Source organism: Phocoena sinus, chromosome 10 (assembly GCF_008692025.1).
Source record: "Phocoena sinus isolate mPhoSin1 chromosome 10, mPhoSin1.pri, whole genome shotgun sequence".
NCBI lineage: Eukaryota > Metazoa > Chordata > Mammalia > Artiodactyla > Phocoenidae > Phocoena > Phocoena sinus.
This window is the reverse complement of record NC_045772.1, coordinates 96938121-96953353: the sequence shown is the minus strand read 5'-3', so window position 1 is coordinate 96953353 and position 15233 is coordinate 96938121. Positions and strand designations below refer to the sequence as shown.

Here is a 15233-nt window from a genome sequence, read left to right as displayed (position 1 = left end):
CTGGCCCCGCCTCCCACACGCACCACGCAGAAAGGCCACTCCCTCCAGGAGCAGAGCTTTAATTCCGGGCTTTTAGTGTATTTACAAAAGTCCACAGCTCCAGCGGGAGGGCCCTTTGTTCTGTGCCTCCCCTGCCTTGGGACACTTCGGCTTACTCTGTGCTTGTCCAGGCAGGGGGACAAAGGTTCTATTAGTGTACATAATGGAAACAAAGATTGCTTATCTACTGTGAAACGGGCTCAGGGACCAACCAGGGGCCCCCAAGCAGCCTTGCTGGGTTCTCCAAGTCCAAAATGGGCAATGAGGCGCCCCTCATCCCCGCAGCCACCGCCTGGGCTCCTGGCACACTCAGCCTCTCTCACGAGTAACACACACTCCACATCACACAGACACACACACTGACACACACACTACACACAGCTCACCCGCTGGCAATGCTCAGGCAGCTGAGATATACACTGAGGGAGTAGCACCAGGTTAAGTGGCTGCCGGATCATGCCTGCTCCGCCAAGACCCTTCCCCTCCAGAAAAACGGGGATCCAGAGGGCATCTCGCAGGTCCTTCCAGGCTGCCTGGGGCAGGAAGCAGCCGTCTCAGGGCTGCCGGCAGGGGCCGGGGCGTGGCCTCATCGGGGAAGGCGGGGCTCGGGCGCGAGCGGGGCGGAGCCGCCCAGCGCTTCCTCGATGTCCTCCAGGCAGCCGAGCAGGTCCATGTCGCGGAGCACGCGGCCCAGCAGCTCCAGCGTGGCCTCGCGCCGCGGGGTGCGCCGCCGCCAGGCCGCCAGCATGCTGTACTGCGCCTCGCGCAGGCAGCGCAAGTTCTGCAGCTCCAGCCGCTCGATTTCGTGATCACTCAGCCCCAGCCGCCGCACGAACTCCTTCCAGCGCAACGGGGGCACGCCGTCCACCACAGCGTACAGTGTCGCGGGGTCAGCTGCCGGGATGCGGCGCGGTGAGCCCGGAGCGGCGGCCCTCCCCGCCCGGCCCACGCCCACCCGCCTCCCCGGCCGGGGTTCCCTGCGAGGATGAATGAGGAACTCACCATCTGCGAGCGGAGCGGGGGCGCTGGGGGCGCCGTGGGCGCTGGCCTCCCACTTCTGCACAGGGGTGGGGACGGGGGTGGAGGCTGGAGGCGCAGGGAGGATGGGGCCAGCCCCTTGGTGGGGCGGGGCCATCTCTCTGGGGAGTGATGTGACTCTGAAGTTGGACCACGGCGGGTCACGGGGGGTGAAGGTGGGACTGGAGGCAGGACTGAAGCTCGGGATGGGACTGAAGCTTGGGGCCGGGGCCAGGGGCTCTGGCTCCCCCTGAGAGAGAGAGAAGGCACAGCATTAGCGGGGAAGAGGAAATACAGCCCCAGCCCTCCTTCTGGGTTCCGGACGGGAGTTGGGGCTAGAGGGAATCAGGGGAGCCCCAGGACGAAGGGTGATTCCGGGTGATTTGGGTGTTACAAGATGGCAACGGACAGTCAGGGAAGACTGCGGGTAGTTCCCCGGTTTCACCTTACCTCCTTTACAGGAGCCGACTGCCCACAAACTGAGAAAAAAGAGACAAAGCGTCACAGATTTCACTTCCTCTCTCAACCCTGGCGCCCATCATGGGGCTGGCGGTGGGTACTTGTGGTGACATGCTTCAGGGCCTATGTGGCCCCAGGGACGAGAGAGCTACTGATGCAGTATGAGCTCTCACCAGCCGTCCAAGACCACCTCGTGCCAGTGGGGTCCTCGCCAGCAAACTAAGGGGACACTCATCTCCCTCCATGCCTGTGCACCCCTCCCTCCCGCCTCCTCTGAAGCCTCCTCCTGCATTCCTACCAGCACCCTTTCCCTTCCCAAAGGCCCCACTCACTGATGGAGTAGAGCTTGGGCTTCCACCGCTGGTATCGGCATGCTAAAACAATGAGGAGGAAGGATGCCAGGCAAAGACCAAATATGATCACCAGGGGTAACAGTACTGTAGTGCCTGGAAACAGAGCGGATTGTGGTCAGAGGAGAGGGGCTCTGGAGGTAGCAGGGCAGGACGGATGGGGAGAGGCATGACTAGGAAAGGGTCCATGGGCATGGGCACCAGGATAATTCTCCTCACCTGGGTCCTGAGAGTTGTTACTAGTCACAGGTAGAGCTGGACATAACTTCTCGCACTCCGTGTTCTTACAGCTAAAAGAAGAGAGAGTGCTGGTGAGTAGGGGCCCACCGTAAGAGGAATACAGGAAAAAAAGAAAAAGAAAAAAACCACACAGATTGTTGGAAAGTCTTGGCTTTACAAATATTTTAGCTATCTCTTGATATAATGGAAATTAATCCTATCTTGGGAATTGATGCAGAGGAAAGAAACATTAGTTAATCCCCAAATCATTTCATTTTAGAGCTGGATTTGATCTTGAAGAAGCTATGTAGAGGGCTTCCCTGGTGGCGCAGTGGTTGAGAGTCCGCCTGCCGATGCAGGGGACAGAGGTTCGTGCCCGGCTCTGGGAGGATCCCACATGCCGCGGAGCAGCTGGGCCCGTGAGCCATGGCCGCTGAGCCTGCGCGTCCGGAGCCTGTGCTCCACAACGGGAGAGGCCACAACAGTGAGAGGCCCGCGTACCGCAAAAAAAAAAAAAAAAAAAAAAAAAGAAAAAAGAAAAAAAAAGACGCTATGTAGAAAAAGAGTTAAAAGCAGTCAGAGTCAGGTATGAATTCCAGCCCCATTCATTGGCTAGCAGTGTGACTCCAGGCAAATCACTTCACCTGTGAGCCTCAGTTTCCTCATCAGTAAAACAGGGGTCCTACCCACTGTCAAGATTGAGGATTAAGTGAGATAATTATGCCTGACATATAGTAAGCCCTCAATAAATGCTGACTGTCATTGAATTGTTATTTTATCACTGTTTTACTGATGAGAATCCAGTGAAAAAAAGGTTAAAGAGCTTTTTCTCTAGATGACACTGCTGATGACAGCACCTAACTTCGAGAGAGGGGTCTAGCACGCATGTGAACAACTAAAAAACACATCTTGCTGGGGGCAGCCAGAGAACACTCTAGAACAAGCGCACCTTCCCGTTTTGGAGCTGGCACTGGGCAGCATGGACTAATGAGAACTACATCAGGGGTCCTAGAAGGAACTTGACGAGGTGAGTTCTCAGCAGGAATCTGAAAGCAGGGAGAGGTTATTTTGCCCACCTCACAAGCTCCTGGTGAGAACCACATGGAAGGGGTGTAGAAGTGCTTTTAAGGGGAAGAGACTCGTGGGAAAAAGAACATAGTTTCTTGTCAGACACTTTGTGGCTATTTTTTGTGGTTCTTACAGCTTTGCCAACCTGGTGTCATTATCCTTACTTTAAAGGTAAAAACAACTAAGGCTCAGAGATGTTAAGTCACTTGCCCAAGCTCACACAGCCTGAGATGTTAAACCCAGGGCAATTCAACTTTAGAACCCTCAGCTTCCTCTTTGCAAGCAAGTGTGCAAGAACAGCCTCTGCAGAGCCAGAAAGAGTGAGGAGGTGTGGTCAAAGGGACTGGGGAGGAAAGTGCATACTGCATTAAACCTAAGATCAATAATCAGAGACATTGTGATTTACATCCTACATACACACACACACACACACACACATGCACAGGTGCCAACTGAACCATGATACACCGTCAGCTGTTGTAAGATGTAGTATGATTTCAGAGATGTAAAAGTGTATTCCTAGAATCCATAGTAGGGTCTGTTGCCCAAGAATCTGAACGTCTTCCAAAAAACATCTGAATGTCTAAAAAGAACTTCAAGTCCTTGCGGTATGCGCCTCTATCCACAGAGACTTCATGAGATTTTAGGAACAAGTTGGGGGCAGGGAGGACTGTCTGGTATCTTGACATGAAGTGTCTCCCATCCAAACAGCCTGGAGGAGCCAGAGCACCTCCCACAGTCTCCCTCTCCCATGCCGATCTGGTGCCCAGCAGCCAGCAGAAGTACTCACTGAGCACAGGAGACGCACTCAGCTTCTCTTAGAAAGAACCCCACATGGCAGTGGCAGACGGTGTCCTGTCTCTCCTTGCCTGTAGGGAGAGATGCGGCACAGCTGAAGGAGGATGGCCCAGCACCCTGAGGGCCGGAGGGAGAACCAGCGGGGGCAGGGGTACAGCAAGCTGGAGACCGCCCTCCGGAGACGGGGTGACCAGCTGGGTCGGGAGGGCCATGCTCACAGGAGTGGTGCACCGTGCCGTTGGGGCAGAGGCTGCAGTTCAGACACTGGAACAGAGTTTCACTCCAATACTTCCGATACTGGTTCTTCCTGCAGCCACACACGGTATCCTGGTCCACTGCGCAAGGAGCAATCTCCACCTGGAACATTTCTGGTGCGGGGAGTAGGTGGGGTATGAGCTCCCGCTGTCCCCAGCGGGTGTGTCTCTCTGGGTAACGCACGCTCACACCCATGCGTTCGGTTCACTTGCGCACATGCATCCCTGCCCGCCCGCAGCAGCACAGCTTCGTACCTTCCCCTGGAGACAAGACGCGCACACCCACCTGACCCAGTCGGCTTAGAGCCCCGCCCCCCTGCTGAGACTTACCTTTCCGGCACTTGGAGCAGCTCAGACATTGTCTGAGGTGGTTCTCCGAAGCGGTAAAGGTGCCGCGGGCACACACCCTGCAGTCCGTGTCCAGCCCCGGGCCCGGACAATCATTGTACAGGTAGGTACCTGTGATTGGGGGGTCGGGGTTAGGCTGCAGCCAGGAGCCCCAGCCCCAGGACGGCCCGGGTACCTCCCCGAAGTCCCCGGGAGAGGAAAGGAGGGAGAAACTCCCAGCCCTGGAGAGGCAGCCAAGTCAGGGCCCCCACGTCCCGGAACATCAGGAAAGAGCAAAGGGAGAAGCAGGGCCCCCTGAGGAGCCCCACGGTTACCCCCTCCTCCTACCTTTGTGGCACTTCGTGCAGCAAATGGAATTATTTTGAGGGTGGCTATATTTCCCTTGGGGACATGAACTCTCTCTCTTCTCCCGGTCCCCGGGGTGAGGGACCAGCCCATGAATCCCCGCGGGGTACACATCCACCAACAGAGCCCGGAGCACCTGGGGAAGAGTCAGATGGAGAAGACCCCATCAGGAGAGGGAGGGGTGGGGTCTCAGAGGGAGCGAGTCTAAAGCCTTCCCAGCTCAAGTCTCTTCTCAGCGGAACATTCTCCCCAGGCCACTCCCGCTCACACGCCACGTTCTCCTCTAAGCCTAGGCTGCCGGTACAGTGCCATCTAGTTGTTCTCTGGTTGTCCTGTGCGTGCGTTTCTGTCCTTCCAACTCAAGGTTGGTAAACTCCAGGCACGGGCTGTATTGTATCCTTATCTCCCTAAAGCAGCTGTTACTGCTGGACACAGGGCAGATGTTCAAGGAGTTTTCTGGGTTGGGAACAGGCCCTTCCTTCCGACGAGTAGCCCCAAAGATTGGGGTGGCATTTCTCCATCTGGGTGCTGCGTTCACAGTGCATCCACTTTGTGCACATTCACGGAGGGGAACAGTTAGGATCTGTGCACTTTCCTGAACTATGTTATGCCATTAAAAAGGTTTTTTGTAACATCAGATTGGAGTGGAGGTGAGTGATGTCCCCGTGGGGGCCATTCCTGGACAGCGGGCAGAAGCCACAGGAAGAGTTTCTTTGTAAATCTGTACCAAAACCTCACTCAGGAGCCTGCCCTCGGACTCCGTGCTGCATCCCCTTCCCCCAGTAAACCTGCACCAATACCCCAGGTTGGCCAGGGCAAATGGGGAGTGGAGAAAAAGGGCAAGTTCAGGGTCAGGGATGGGGGTAGAAAGGTGATGAGGTATAGGTGGGGCGGGAGTGGGCACAGGCATGGAGGTTACATGTAATCGTAGCCGGCTGGAGGCTGGGGGTCTGGCTCAAAGACCACCGAGCCAGGAGCTGAGGGCGTGCCAGGGAGTCCCTCTGCCCTCTGCACATCGGGGTGTCCGGGGAGCCTGTTTTCCGGCCCCAGGCCGGGCCCCCCGTCCCGGAATCACTCGCCCAGCCCTGGCTTTAGAGCTGGGACGGCACAGCCAGGAGGCTGTGTTGAGCTCCAACCCAGACTTTGCTGTTTCACCTCCTACCAGCCTCTTCCTGGCTTTCCCTGGCCCTTGATTTTGTTTTCTCTGCTATAAAGCCCGCCTTATATGAAGATAAGAGGATGTCCTCCAAGGATGTTAAACTTTGGGAGCAAAAGGCTAATCAGATCCCAGAAACCCCAGCCCAGGACAGGAGGGCCTGGGAGCCCAAGGCTGTAGGCAGGTCACACCCAAGTCCCCCGCTAGGTGTCGCTGCAGCGGCCCTGAAGCCCAAGCCCCCGCCCCAGCCCCACACAGGGGAAGCCACATTCAGAAACCCAGCTGCCACCCCCCAGGGGTGTAGGGCGCCCTCCCCACCCAGAGGCAGCACCCTTCCCTGGCCACTCCAGCGCTGTGCCACCTCCCCTGAGAACAGGGCTGAGGCTTCCAGAGCAACAGGAAAAGTTTGGAGTGTTTATGGGAAGGACTTCCCAGTCCTGAGAGTGTGGTTCCTTTCCCCGAAGAAGGGCTCACAGCACCTAAGGTCACTGGCACTTGGAATTCCATCCTGGAGGCTGGGAGCAGAGCCAACCGGCAGAGACAGCATCAGGAAAAAGAACGGCGGCGGGTTGGGGTGGGGTGGGGGTCCTTCCCAGGGAGGAGGGAGAGGCACCTTCTCAGTCCACGTGCCTCCCACCGCGATCTCCAGCACTTTGGGGGTTAAGTCAGATCCGGGAAAGGGAAATCTCTTCCCAGAAGCTCTGCCCGGTGACTCAGGCCAGAGGGAGGGAGGGAATCTAGGGGAGGGAGAGGGAACCAGCAGCTTCCCCAGCTCCTCAAGGGTCATGAGTCAGCAAAAAGGCTGAAGGGACCAGCCTGCAATTGGGACCCGATCCTGTGGGCCAGTCTCTCCCTCCAATCCCCACTCAGAGGCCCCTTTCCTTCCCTTCTCCTCCCAGGAGCCAGGCAATGGGCCTCAGTCCCCCTTGGCCCACTTTTTCGGGAAACGGCTCCCTATCCCATTCCATCCCAAAGGGAAGTCTCGGCCGACCCCCTGCTTCCTCCCATCAGGTCACTACCCGCCCCTCCCTGAGGGCCACTCAGCTCCTTCCCACCCCTCAGCATCCTTCCTTCAGACCCAGCCCCGTCCAGGCTCCTCCTCCGGGTTCAGCCAGTCTCTCTGCGGGTTTGTCCTTTCCCTGGCTTCTCACGTGAGCCCCACCCCGCCCCCGACACTTCCCAGTTCCAGAAGGGAGCAAACCAAGGCTGCCCTCCCACCCGGGTTCACTGCCTTCCCACAGCCTGACTGGTTCTGGCCAGCTGGGTTGGGCTTGGGCACCTCCCTGGGGTCCTCAAACAATCCTTAGGAAATGCGGTGGTTCTGAGGCTCCACACGCCCCTCCCACAGCACAGGCAAAACTCCAGAGCCCTGAGCACCCAGTTCCGGGAGGGAGCGAGCAAGACGGGATGTAAGACAAGCAGCACCATTTCCCCGGGTCCCCCCCAGTCCCCAGCAGCCCCCGGGGCCAGCCCACTCCGACCCCAGGAGCCAGCAGGCACCATTCCTTGGCACTGGCTGGCTCCAGTGCTTGGCCGCTGCATCTTGCAGAAAAACAGCGGAGATAGGGGGTGAACTCTGAGCGCCCAGACCCCAGGCAGCCTGAGTGCCTGTGGCCTGGAGCAGGGGAAGCGCAGGAAGCCGGGGTGCCTGTGGAGAGACAGTTGAAGGGGTGGCCCAGCACCCCTCCAGCTCCCCCATAATTTCCGCCTAGGGAGGCTTTTAAGTGTGACTTCCTGTGCTGAGGCTGCAGCTTGGGGGCAGAGGGGTGGACAGCAGAGCGACCCTGTGGTCTAGCTCCCACCCAGCAACCTCACTGTCCCGTCCTGCATTCATCTGTTCATTAACTTAAAATGTCTTGTGTTCATTTGATGTCAAAATCTTTGGGGAGCTCACGACAGCTTCTCCTCCAAGGCCCAGTTGAGGCCCGGCCTCCCTCCCCGAAAGCCCCCGTTAATGAGGTTTCCCCCCACTCCAGCTCATGAGATACACAACCACTCTGTGAACTTTAAAAATATGAGTAAATTATACCTATTTTGGGCTCTTACCATAACTACCTAGGGTGAGTAGATACGGTCTCCCCAAACAGACCATAAACTATGCGATGAGAGATGAGAAAGTGTTTTGGTCAGAGATAATGTCCAGTCCTCCGCACCCAGAAATGGAAGAGGGCAATAAATATGGTTTGACTGGGTGATTTCATGACTATCTGTCTTCCACTCCAGTCAAGGCCAGTGAAAACCAAAGTGGGAAGATGGGAGTCAGTGCCTCCCTGTAGGCATATATTTATCTCCAGGGGAGGGTTCCCCTCTCCTTCCCACACACAAGCACAACCGCAAACACCCTCACAGGAGATGCTGACAAGCCTTCCTCTCCTTTTGAGCATCCCTGGTGAGTGAAGGTTTTGTGTCACTTACGAACGACACAAAGGCAGATATGAGTCTGAGAACCTCTGCTCTAGCCTGTTAGATGCCCACTTCACTTGGCTATTCTCCAGACCCTCAACATGCCCCAAAGGAAATCCATCGACCTCCTGACCTGGACAAATGTCACACCATCAAGTTCTCTTTGCCACCCTTCTCTCCTCAAAGCCCCCATCCCTCCTGTGCTACCATCCGGTCTGTAGTCCATCTTGCCAGACGTCCCATGTCACCTCTCAATCCTTTCCAAGTCCAGGGGTTGCCTCACACCCGGATCACTGCAACCGTCTTCCCGCCTTTTTCCTGCTCCAATCCATCCTACACGCTTTCCTATCTGCACTTAAGCTTCAACTTGCACCCACAGGTGTGGGAATCTTCCTTTCTGGGGCCGGACCTCAAACATCATTTCCATGGGTCACTCTTTCCCTGAATGAGAACTTGCAGAGGTACCTCACTGCTATACTGGACACATGCCCAGGTGCAGCGGCCCTGAGAGAACCATTTATGAATGAATGAATGAATTCCTCTACCTGGGACCACAGTCAGGACTCTCTCTCCATCCCTTCCCCCACTTCCTCCAATTTTCTCTTTCTCACTTCTTCTTGTTCCTCAACAGGGTCCTTCCCCGGCAGCCAAGGTGCTCAGCTTCCTGCCACCACCAGCCCCCAACACAAAATCCCATCTCTCCATTCCTCCGCTCTACCTCAAACCAGTCCCCTTTCTTTCCAGCCTACTGCCAGTGAGTGGCTTTAAAGCTCAACTCCAAAACCACTCTTCTATGAGGCATTTCGTCCCTCATTCCATCCTTTATTCATTCAACAAACAGTTACGGAGCACGGTAGAGGCGCAGGTCCCGCAGGGATGCCCAGGTGAATACACGGCTTGAGCTCTCAGTTGGGTCAGAGACGGGCGACTGTGGACTCTGCGTCTCTGCAGGGAGCGCGGGCGCTGGAGCTGAGGTCCACTGAGCGGAAAAGGCAGCAGGACGGCGCTCACAACCCTCCCGGTTCTGCCTCCCATGGGTGTTCCAGGGCACCACATCGCAATGCTTTTGTGGGCATTTCTCCCCGGAGTGCTCTAAAATCAGTTTTTGCTGTAAGCTGTCTTGGCTCCAAGACTGTCAGCTCGTTGAGAGCAGCAAGATCTTATGTGCTCTGTTACAGTCTCTCCCGCATTTTTCCCCCACCTCCACGCCCCCCCCCCCCCCGCCGCCACACAATCACAGTTCCCTGCATTGCCCATTGAGTGGCGGGCAGTTGGAAAGCCCGTGGACAGCCTCACCCAGCACCGCACACCTCCTGTTTCCCCTCCAGCTCCAGGCTGAGCTTGGTCCCTTAGCTGTCACACCCCAACCCGGGCTGGATCAGCTGCAGCCCCAGGCACATTCCTTCATCTGTTCAGGCTCCCCCGTACCTCTGTTTTCCAAACGCAGAAGCCACTGAGTAATTACAACCACTACTGATACTATTAACAATAGGAAAGCTAACGTTTATTGAGTGCTTTCTGTTTGCTATACCCTGTTCCTGTACTAGAATAGAGACTCCATGAAGGCGGAGACTTTTGTTCACTGTTGTAAGTCCAGCACCTAAAAGAGTATCTAGTGCCGAGCAGGCAGAAATGAATGGAATACTTAATATATATCTATCTATTTCATCTTCAACGACATTATGAGGTAGTGACGATTCTGTCCACCTTAGAGAGAAAGAAGCAAGGCATGAAGGGTTATGTTAACCTGCTCAAGTCCAGGCAGCTAGTCCCTGAGGGAGTCAGGACAGGACGGGGGGATTTACTGCCAGGAGACAAGAGAAGGCAGGGCAGCTGGATGGGGAGCAGGGAGAGCCCCTGGGGAGGACAGCCTGCACAGGAGGGAAAGGTGGGCCTGGGGCCACAGGAGGTGGCGGGGTGCTGCACAGGGAACTAGGGTCTAGAAACGTGGACTAAAGCAGAGGGAGCGGGAGGAACTGGAGAGAAAGGTTCAGAAAGGAGACTCGAGAAGTCTGAGGAGATGGGACAGAAAAGAAAGGGATGATTTGGCGACACAGTACAAGACCCTGGGGGAAGAAGAGGTGGGGGGAAGAGAGGTGGGGGAGGAGTGGTGGGGGGAGGAGAGGTGGGGAGTGGCGGTTGGGCCAGGGAAGAGCAGGAACCCTGAAGAAAGTGACCAACGCAGTGCCCCCAGCTAGGTGGAGGCGAGGGGCTGGGTTTCTGCGCAGGACGACTGCAGGACGTGGAGGGGTCAGGGATACATTGAAACAGGGCTGAAGCAAGAGAAAGGGACATTTTCCAGTGACGAAAACAACTGTCTACCAACTTCCCCAAACTGAGCTGTGGAAGAAGAAAGCAAGTGCTCTGTTGTCTGGGTCCGTGGGAAGGGCTTGGGGGGCAGGTCCAGGGCTCTGAGGCGGGGCAGGAGGGTCAGGCCCACAGACAGTGGCCACAGATCCAGGGTGAAGAGTGCCCCCCGGGTGGGAGGCCTGGGCCTGGGGAGGCCTATCCGGCTACCGATCCCCCTCCCAAATGCCTCCAACACACAGCATCCCAAGCCTACCCGCCCCAAGCCAGGGCCTCTCCCAGACTCAGTTTCCCCACTTCGCTGGCGTCCAGTCCCTGCCCTCCAGCAGGGTGTGCTCAGCCGGGCTCACCGGCAGCCTCGCCTGTCCACGGCCCAAGACTGCTGACCTGCCGGACACAATGCAGAACCATCCGGACTCTGAGAGGACAGACCTTCTGTCTCCCACTCCTTTGGGTTTCCTAACAAACTCCCCCGCCCCCGCCGTGGGCACCTGCCCCCGTCTTCCTGGCAGCCTGGGAACCCCTTTCCCTCCCTGCCTTTCAAACTTCTCCCTTGCTCCCGACTCAGGGCAGCGAATGAATGGGGCAGTGTTTGAGGTCAGGCCGCGCAGGCCTGAGGCTGGGGCCCGGCCCTCGGCTCTCTCCCGCCCCAGGCGCCGCTGGCCCATCGGCCCACTCCGCCCTCCGTCCCCCGTCTCACCAGTGGCAGCAGCAGGCCAGGCACGGTGGGGAGGCCCATGTCCGGCCAGCTGTGGCCTTTCACTCCCCCATCCGGGCTCAGGCAGTGATGGACACAGGCGACAGTGGCAGCGACACAGTCCCAGGATGAGCAGGGTCCGGGGTGGAGCCCGGGCGTCGGGCAGGGGAGTGGAGGGTTGAGACTGGGGCGCGGATCACAGCCGGGTCCCGGGGACCTCAAACCCGGAAGGCCGGCACTGCAGCCTGAGTTCGGAGAACTCCGAGAGAAGTCAAGCAGAGAGGAGGTGGGAGGGGAAGGGAGAGGGAGGTGTTGCAACTTCAGGACAGGAAGAGCCGGGGTGGAGGCGGGTGGGGGCGGGTGGGGGCGGGAGGAGGCGGGAGGAGGCGGGAGGAAGGGGGGAGGAGGGGGGAGGAGGGGGGAGGAGGGGGGAGGAGGGGGCCAAGGTGCCTTAACTGTACCCAGTGCGAGCGCGGGCGCCCGGATCCAGCTGCCCTGCCACGTGCGCGGGTCTGACCACTCCCACCCAGACACCCAGGAGCGCCGGCCCCCTGCCCCCTCCCCCCATCGCCCGGCCTTTCCCAAATGAACCACAGTAGAAGGACTCGGGGCTTTGGAGTCAGATTCGCTGGGTTCCAGCTCAGGATTCTCTACTTTTTACGTGGGTGGTGTTGGACAAACTCGGGTGCTGTGTTCCAGTTTGCAAAATGGAGAGCCGCTGTCTCGTGAGGTTGCCGGCAGGATTTATTGACACCGGCAGGTAAGCGTCTGATGCCAGACACGTCCTCAGTGTTCCTTAGAACCCCTTCCCCTTTCCCCGGAGTTCTCCACTGACACCGTAGTCTCTCACTTTCTTAGGAATTTACGCCTCCAGCCCAAACCTCAGAGTAAAGCCTAACCCTGACTTGAGGCCCTGCCGCCCCGCACCTCCCTGCCCCACCCCCTCCGCCCCAGTTCTCATCCAGTCTTTGCTGGGCGATGCTCCCTACAGCGGATCCTGGCTCTGCCTCCAAACGGTGGTGGGACCTCTCAAAAGACCTCGGTTTTGAAATGAGAGCGACAGTGCCTGGCCTACCTTCGTGGGGAAGATGATGTCATGAGTCCTAATGAGATCACATCCGTGACAACGCTGTGGAATTACAGCTCTCTCCATCAGGTATTACTAGTACGTTCCCAGTGCCCCTTTCCCAAATATTACGATACATCAATACGAATTGTGCTCGGAGATAATCTACCGCAGCCCCGTTGTTTTATAATCGAGAAAACTGAGGGCCAGAGACACGCAGGTCATGTGCCCTGCAGAGCCAGCCCAGCCCCCAGACTCCTGACTTCAGACTAAGGGCCCATTTTGCTACGACACATAATTACCGCTTTCCATCAGTCCTTCTGAGTCAGACCCCCCACCCCGATTCTTTGGTATTTTTTTTTTAATATTTATTTATTTTTGGCTGCGTCGGGTCTTAGTTGCAGCACGCGGGATCTTTCGTTGGAGCGCATGGGCTTCTCTCTAGTTGTGGCGCACAGGCTCCAGAGCATGTGGGCTCTGTAGTTGCAGCATGCGGGCTCTCTAGTTGAGACGTGGGGGTTCAGTAGTTGCAGCAGGTGGGCCTAGTTCCCCAACCAGGGATGGAACCCACGTCCCCTGCATTGGAAGGCGGACTCTTAACCACTGGACCATCAGGGAAGTCCCTCTTTGGGTGTTTTATGCCATGCTTATCTGTGCAGGACATCTCCCAAATGAATCCCACAACAAGGGTACAACATTCACCCAAATATTCTCCGGCCACAATGACCTTCCCTAGACCCAGTCCAGGCCCCGGGTCCTCCAGCCGCTGACGTTGCTGGAAATGCAGGGAGACCAGACAGGAGTGAGGTCCTAGGGCTTTGTGACTTGGAATCAGAGCTACTCACCCCTTTGCCTCTTGATCCACCAGCTGACTCCCCACGCTGCTATCCACCCTCCCTGGCCCTTTCCTGGTGCCCCTCTGTGATCCCAGGAACAGAGCTGTGGATGTGAACGGAGCTTGGACGCCCCCACTTCTGGCTGACTTCACTCCACCCCATCCTCCAGCTTCAGAGGAACCAGAGGGTTGAAGCTGGACTCACAGAGGAAGGAGGTCGCCTCCACCAACACACAGGGAGGCTCCAGGTACAGTACGCATGGACCCGAAGCAGAGCTCTTATAGAAGCAGAGTCACTGAAATAAAGTGCAAGAGTCAATTGCCCAGTTTCCAGTGTAAAGACGCCAGAAGAGCCACAGGCTCCTCATGTAAGAACTGGGAAGCACGCGTTGATGAGCAAACGCCTGTAAAGTGTTTAGCAAGGCTTTGCCGTATACTAAGCATTCAGTCAGTGGTAGCAACGGTAATCATTTGTATTCACAATAATAACTTCAGTATCCTATTTTTTGTTTAATTTTTATTGAAATATAGTTGATTTACAGTGTTGTGTTAGTTTCAGGTGTCAATGTCCTATTTTTAATGTTACAAGGAATTTTTAGTAGTCTGTGCCAACCGTCAATGCCATTACACATAGCCCGGCACAAAAGGAGAATTTCTTTCATTGTTTAGGATAAATGCCTATTCACTCAGCAGGTTTAAAGTCTTGAGACACGTGGTATTCAACTGTTCAATAAAATTCTGTTTAAAAGAAAAGATGGTGAGGGGCTTCCCTGGTGGCGCAGTGGTTGAGAGTCCGCCTGCCGATGTAGGGGACACGGGTTCGTGCCCCGGTCCGGGAAGATCCCGCATGCCGCGGAGCGGCTGGGCCCGTGAGCCATGGCCGCTGAGCCTGTGCGTCCAGAGCCTGTGCTCCGCAGTGGGGGGGGCCGCAGCGGTGAGAGGCCCGCGTACCGCAACAAAACAAAACAAAACAAAACAAAAGATGGTGAGGGGTGCATGGATCTAGGGATATGAACAACTAACCAGTCTCTTGGAGGAGGTGAGGGTATATGAGCATAATCCCTCCAGGGGAAGAAGAAATCATGGCGAGGGAGACAATGGGAGAGCTGGAGAAATAGGACAGGGGCAAACTAGGATTGGCTGTTAGGGCTCATGAAGCAAAGGATAAAGAGTATAAAGAGCTTTAGATAACAGAGCCCTGTCTCTCCATCACGTGTCACACACACACAGACTCACACACACGGGCCCCACAGTAGCAGAGTCATCAAAAGGGCACTGAGCTCTCTCTCAGTCGGGGTGACGTGGGTTCCAGCCCCTGACATCCCAGCTCCATGTGTCACAGGAAAACAGGCTGAGTCACAGAAGACCTGGCTTCCAAGCTGGTTCTGTAAGAATCATGAACTTGGGCAAGTCACTTCACCTGATAAGCTCAGTAAGGAAAGCGAGGCAACTGCAACTCTCTTCTCTACCAGTCTGATCAACCTGGGACAGAGAAACTAGGAGCACCTCTCCTGGATGTGCTAATTTTGGATAACTACTCATACGATGCAAGTGTGCAGGTTACTGGCGATTTCAATAAACACTCTAGAAAAACGCATGCCCTGCATTACTGGTACCTGCCCTAGTCCCCTCCCGGCCCCCGTAACCGGCATCCGTTTGCTTTTAAAATCCACTTTATCTTGAATCATGTAAGACAAATACATTAATAGAAGTTTTTATGGAATTTGTGATGCCTTGAATAATGGTCAGAAGGTGCGTATCTTTGTGTGTTGGTGAAGAAGGAAATAAACTATTTTTAAAGGTAAAAAAAACAAACAAACTACCCTAGTGTCCAGGAGTAACACAAAGAAGAGGGATGGAGGAGAGGAGGAA

General features: G+C 56.1%; 1 protein-coding gene and 1 long non-coding RNA gene across 3 annotated transcripts; one reads left to right on the top strand and one right to left on the bottom strand.

Annotated features, from left to right (window-relative positions):
• Positions 1-43: 43 nt before the first annotated feature.
• TNFRSF1A (TNF receptor superfamily member 1A) lies at positions 44-11746 on the bottom strand. The gene is made up of 10 exons (XM_032645573.1): positions 11464-11746; positions 4880-5033; positions 4535-4663; positions 4169-4318; positions 3943-4021; positions 2085-2155; positions 1848-1961; positions 1507-1535; positions 1042-1306; positions 44-933 (listed from the first exon to the last, which is right to left on the bottom strand). Exons 1-10 carry the CDS (start codon positions 11500-11502, stop codon positions 626-628), a joined length of 1338 nt encoding a protein of 445 aa, XP_032501464.1. The 5' UTR covers positions 11503-11746; the 3' UTR covers positions 44-625.
• A 199-nt stretch (positions 11747-11945) lies between these two features.
• LOC116760563 lies at positions 11946-14108 on the top strand. Of its 2 annotated transcripts, none has more exons than XR_004351763.1 (3): positions 11946-12220; positions 12452-12616; positions 13395-14108. It is a non-coding gene; the product is annotated as an uncharacterized LOC116760563 (long non-coding RNA). The 2 variants fall into 2 exon arrangements; XR_004351762.1 differs by having other exon boundaries at positions 12319-12616.
• The last annotated feature ends 1125 nt before the right edge of the window (positions 14109-15233 follow it).